This window comes from Alosa alosa, chromosome 9, assembly GCF_017589495.1.
Source record: "Alosa alosa isolate M-15738 ecotype Scorff River chromosome 9, AALO_Geno_1.1, whole genome shotgun sequence".
Taxonomy (NCBI): domain Eukaryota; kingdom Metazoa; phylum Chordata; class Actinopteri; order Clupeiformes; family Clupeidae; genus Alosa; species Alosa alosa.
The window spans coordinates 20,389,282-20,395,281 of NC_063197.1; the positions used below are offsets into that span (position 1 = coordinate 20,389,282).

The 6,000-nt window shown below is 47.0% G+C and overlaps 1 protein-coding gene across 7 annotated transcripts in view; it reads left to right on the forward strand.

The window, feature by feature from the left end:
- Positions 1 to 6,000, forward strand: part of csnk1g2b (casein kinase 1, gamma 2b) — a 30,962-nt gene that overhangs the window by 16,841 nt on the left and 8,121 nt on the right. For all 7 annotated transcript variants that reach the window (XM_048252202.1, XM_048252208.1, XM_048252206.1 and 4 more), the window contains 2 exons: positions 4,079 to 4,227; positions 4,522 to 4,756. In XM_048252202.1, coding sequence (XP_048108159.1) covers positions 4,079 to 4,227; positions 4,522 to 4,756 — 384 coding nt within the window. The remainder of the gene's footprint in view (positions 1 to 4,078; positions 4,228 to 4,521; positions 4,757 to 6,000) is intronic.

Here is a 6,000-nt window from a genome sequence, read left to right on the forward strand (position 1 = left end):
TAGCGGGTGGCACCTGATGTCACGGCTGCCATCTCCTCACTGCAGCTCACAGCTTGCTGTTGCTGCAGGTCTCGCCTCATCACCTCGTCACCTCATGGTCTCATCCCCTCCCAGCCAGATCGCGTCTCCTCTGCCTTTAATGCAGACAAAGCCCTTTTTTTCACTCTCTCCTGTTGGTTTCTCTCTCTCTCTCTCTCTCTCTCTCTCTCTCTCTCTCTCTCTCTCTCTCTCTCTCTCTCTCTCTCTCTCTCTCTCTCTCTCTCTCTCTCTCTCTCTCTGTCTGTAATTTTCTCTCTCTCTGCCAGTCTCTTTATGTCTCCCTTGTGTTTTCTCCCTCTCTCTCTCCCCTCCTCTCTGTTTTCCCCTCCTCTTTCGCCTACTGAATCTTTAATGTGGAGCTCCTCCTCTTCCTCCTCCTCTTCCTCTGCGACCTGGCCCAGCCTGAGCTTAGCTTGTGCCTCTGTCGGAGCGGCAGGCATTCCATTGTGTCTGGCCACTGGCCTTGCAGCGCTGCAGGGCCAGCCAAAACCCCAGCCCCTCAGCGACCCTCCACCCCCCTACCCCCTTCCAACTGCACTCCGCCCCTTGCCCCGCCACAATACAGACAATTGTTGAGAATGGAAGAGAGAGGCAGCGAGATATGGAGAGAGATGCAGGGAGGGAGAGAGACTGAGAGCGAGAGGGAGGGAGGGAGGGAGGGAGAGTTAACATTTGGAATTAAGAGTAGGGGGTTTCCCCTTCTCTGTGCTGCTGTACAACTGATAGGAGTGCAGCAGTTTCTTTCTTTTTTTTTTTTTTTCAAAAGGGGCCTCTTTTGAAGTGCCGGCCGACTGGCCGGCCGTGTTTAGCAGCAGGGCAGCTCTCTCAGGGAAGTGCTGCAGGAAATGACTGATGAAAATGATTGCCTTTTATTACAGCCCACCATTTGCTTCGGCTTAAGGGCTTGCTTTTTGTCCTTTCCCTCCTTTTTTCCTGTTGTTTTGGCTCTCTGTCTAATATCAAAATATTTTTACAGGCAGTCTGTGTTCCTAAAGCTGTCATTTTCCTCCTTGTGAATTGTTTTTTTTTTTTTTTTTTTTTTCTCTCGTTGTTGGCACCGCAGAGTCTGTTTTTAGGGTTTGATAGGGGGGTGTTTGTTGTGGGCAATTTGCACCAATGGAGGAAGTGCTCAGCAGGGAAAGCGTGCTTCTCCCTTGTTGATTGCTGGTGTGGCACTCTCACGTGCGCAGATCTTTGTCTCTCTCCCGCCCTCTCTCCCTCTCTCTCTCCCTCTCACACACTCTCCCTCACTCCCTTCCCCCTCCCTCCCAGATTTGGCCTTTGTGATGACTCAGCTTCCTCGTTGCGGCTGAGGCAGAAGCTGTATCCGTCACGGTCCATGTTACCTGCCAAAACCTGCCTGTCCAAAGTGCAGAGCTTCAGCCACTCACAGGCAGATCTCTCTGCCCTGCCTGCCTGCCTATCTGTCTGTCTAACCGGCTATTAGTCTTTCTGCCTGTCGTCACTTCCTTATGTGAGTGACGTTAGCATTGAGCAGGTAAATCCTGCCAGTAATCCCCCCGCCCCCCCGCTACCCCCCCACCCCACCCATCACTCAACTCATCATCATCATCTCCTCCTCCTCGTCATCGTCTCTGTCAGGGTGTCCTCAGGACAACAGCTGCCCACTGAATGCCTCTGGCCTGTTGGCAGCGGTGTGGGGGGGTGGGGCCGGCAGGAATGGCACGACTCTGGGTGGAGGTGCGAGACGCAAGGACATGAAGTCCTCCAGCAGTTACCACGGCCCATCCCAAGGGGAGCGAGCGAGCGAGGCAGCAATCGACCTGCACTGCACACCAATTTCATACACGCATATTATCCAACATGCAGTTTCCACACAATGGGTAATGTTTTCTGAAAGGGGGCACTCACACTCATACTTGAACACGGTGACATTACCAGTGTGTGGGTTTCCTTTAGGTCAGCTTCGGGGCGTGGTGCACATTCTGTTCAGCTGACGGTGACAAAGTGCCTTTGTTGGCATGCCTGTAGTGCACGCTGAATCACCCACTCAGATTGTCAGTAGTGCTTGGCGATGGGCACAACCTATCCAGAAAGCGATAGAACTCAAACTGCACGACAATTTAATTTGCCTAATACATTTTTTAGTGATTTGAGAATTTTAATAAATCAAACTAAAAAGAGATTGAAGGGCATTACTTCTATTTCAGATGTCCTGATCTTTACACACACACACACACACACACTGTGTCCAGATGAAGGCTCTGATTCTGTTGCTCTCTGCGTGCCATGGCTGTTTTAGCCTAATTGATGGCGCTGCTCGGGCCCTGTGGGTACAGCACCTGTGTGTGTTGCTGGGAAAGCCCCTGCTTGTCTGCTGTGGGCGAGAGCCGCTGGAGATCAGACGTTGTCACTGATAACCACTCAAGGGCTTCCAGACTCCAGCAGATTCATGATAACCTGACATGTAGTGCTATGGAAAGGGCCCTTTCTCTCGCTCTACTCTGTTCGCGGGTTCTGACCTCTTTCTCTCATGGTCTCAGTATACGCTTCACATAATATTGTTTTTTTTATACATTTTATACTTCATCATAAACCTCATCATATGCTGCTTTGCACGGAGTAAATGTATATCTTTTTTTTGTTGAGTTGAAAATGTAAGGGTAGTCTGCTGCTGTTGGTGTGCACCATTATTTGTCTCCCATCGTGGTCTAAAGGGACGCTTCTCTCTCCTTGTGCACTCCCCCGGTACATGTTTTCTGTGGACGCTTCCAGGTAGACTGAATGGGTGAAGATAAGCAGTGTCTCCCTTTAAAAAGCACTTTATTGTGAATAGAATTTTTGTCCGTCAATTAGCCTTCCAAGCTGTTATTACATAAAAGCCGGAATTTATGAATGTGGGTGAGGGAGTGAAAAAGTGTGTGTGTCTGTCTGGGCAATCCCGTGTGTGTGTGTGTAGCTCAGTAGCAACTACTATGAATGTTTGTTAGGGCTCAGGGGCCTGCATTGTGATGGGGTCGCTGGCAGGCAGGCAGGCAGGCAGGCAGGCAGGCAGACAGCCAGCCCTCCTGACCTGCAGGCTTAAGACGGGAGCGACTCGTGTCACACAGGGCCACAGGGCTGCTTCACAAAACACACAGTGCACACCCTGTTTTTCCAGCAGAGACGAGCCTTGAAAGTCAGGGCCTGACCAAGGCATTGTTGCAGCTCATAATTAAATTTGATTAGATGACTGTCACATGTCTCTAGCTGTTAGAGAGGCATCTGCACTTCAGAGTAATAGGAGTATCTACTTGCTTAGTTTAGCTCGGAAAAAGTAGAAACTAGAAAGGAGAAGCAGGATTTTAAACCGATAAAGGTTTGGGTGCAAGTACAAGCTAGGCTTACATGTACAAAATGCCCCGCCTCAAACATGGCTACATACAGCAGAGTCTGTATCGCTTGGCTAACTCTTCTATGATCCTCTTGATACAACTGAATGTGCATTAGAAAAGAATGTGTGCACCACCTCATGAAACTATGACTGAAGGTGGCTAGCTAGAAATAAGATTTCCTGTAAGATCAAACTACTAGGAACAAATTGATGGATGTTGTTTAGTATACAGAAGTAAAGAGGCTTTGTCGCTTTCCTACTCCGGTCACCCTTTGGCTGTGTGATTTTCTTCGAGCTTAATATTTTGTAGGAGGTCCTAGAATTGTAGGAAAGCTGGGGAGATTGTTTTGTCAGATTTCATCAAATGGGCTTTATTATAATGTTATTACTTGAAATGTTATGTGACATGAAAGCGGGAGGTTCCATAGTTCTGCTTTCGTGTGGTATACTGAAATATCTCTTAAGTGTCCTACTAGTATTATGTCTTCTGTTTTGGCTGGCTTCTACAAACAACTATGCTGCTACATTTTTGCGTTAAAACATGTTCAAAGTGTATTCAGAGGATCAAGTCCCATAATCCACCAACACTTTTTTGGTAACAAATGTTGTGCTTTAAGGGTAATTAATCAGTGGTAGTGCCGTTTTGCCTCAGGGCCTGTTTGCGTGTTTCATCTCGCTGACTGTGTGTCTGTCATTTCTTTACAGAGGGCATTCCTCAGGTGTACTACTTCGGCCCATGTGGGAAGTACAACGCCATGGTGCTGGAACTGTTAGGGCCCAGCCTGGAGGACCTGTTTGACCTCTGCGACCGCACCTTCTCCCTCAAGACCGTCCTCATGATCGCCATACAGCTGGTAAGATGGACAAGTGTCCAGCTCACAACCACTTCTGAACCACTTTGCAACCCTTTCACAGCTACGACAGAATCTCACAGCCATTTCATAACCTTCACATGACCATCCTACAGCCATCTCACAAACACATCCCAATCATAAATCCCTTCAGTGTTTTGTCACTACTATCATTGTTTTTAATCTCAAGTTCTCAAGTTGGTTTCATTGGCAAAACAGTAAAGAGACAATAACTTTTTTTCCCCCCTCTGTGTCTCTTTGTCCTTGCTTCCTCTCTGTCTGTCTGTCATATCCCAGATAACGCGGATGGAGTACGTCCACACCAAGAGCCTGATCTACCGTGACGTCAAGCCCGAGAACTTCCTGGTGGGGCGGCCGGGCAGCAAGCGGCAACACACCATCCACATCATCGACTTCGGGCTGGCCAAAGAATACATCGACCCCGAGACCAAAAAACACATCCCGTACCGGGAGCACAAGAGCCTGACGGGCACGGCGCGATACATGAGCATCAACACCCACCTGGGCAAAGGTGAGCCTCTACAGAAACGCCTCCACTCTTAGCTAGCAGCAGCGTTGTTTCCAAAGAAATCAGGCATGTTCCTGCGGGCAAAGGGGGTAGAAATAACTGTTTAAGAAAGTGGGAGGATTTCCCTATATTTTGTGTCAACAATTTCTGAACCAGGAAGAACCACCAGGAAACATTTATTTATTTATTTATTTATTTATTTTTTATGTTGTAATAAAAACAAAAAAAGGCATGCGGTAGTGTTATTGTAAATCTGGATTTATAACTGTAAAAAAGGCATGCGGTAGTGTTGTTGTAAATCAGTATTTATAACTGTAAATTCTGTGTACTGTGTTGGCTCTAAATTTGCAGGGCTCCAGACCAACTTGTTCATTCTGGTGCACCGGCACATAATTTAGGTGCTCCCAAGAATGTTTTTCACAGTAAGCACAGAGTAGGGCCGGCTTTTCGCAGAACTGTTTTTTTTTTTCTAGGACTCTGGGGCCACATCACATTTATATAAAATGCTTTTATCATAACACATTACTAGAAAAGAAGAAAGAAAAACCAAAAAGAGAGACTTTGGCAGATATCGCTGCTACTATTACAGGTCATGTGTGGCATGTCCATCCACTCTGGATTAAATCCATTGTCTCTATGCTTGCTGATAGCCTGACCGAAATGAGGCCACATCTCTGTTTGCTGTCTATCTCCGCTGTTGCTTGCACATCCTGGCTCTCCCACTGCACCATGTTAGCTACTGTCCTCCTCTACTCTTCTCTACAGTTTTCTCTTCTTGACTGTCTCTTGCGGCTTCAGCTGCCACAGCAGCGCTGGTTGAAGCCTGGAGATGCATACAAAGTAATTGGATATCTAATCACTGGTGAATTTCCCTACGTGTGCTTTTTAAGTTTCTGTTTTCTCCCCTGGTCCAGGCATTGTGCCTCCTCCAGACAAGCCCCTTCCAGTCTTGTAAAATATTTTCTCACTTTTCATCAGGATTGACGGGGCAAACATTCCATCAGAGTTAATTAATGAATGGTAGCATGATGTTATCCACAATTTGTCGATACCAACAAGCAGCTAACCTTTGACAATCCAGCTAACATTAGCTTAGCAATCCTAAGGCTCCTAACATGCATGAATCCATTTCATTGCAATAAGAACAAATTTAGGCAAGGAGCAGGGCAAGGAGAGGCTGTGTGAATCAGTTCAGAATACTTTATGAAGGCCAACTTAAAGAGTAAAAAAAAAAAAAAAAAAAAAGC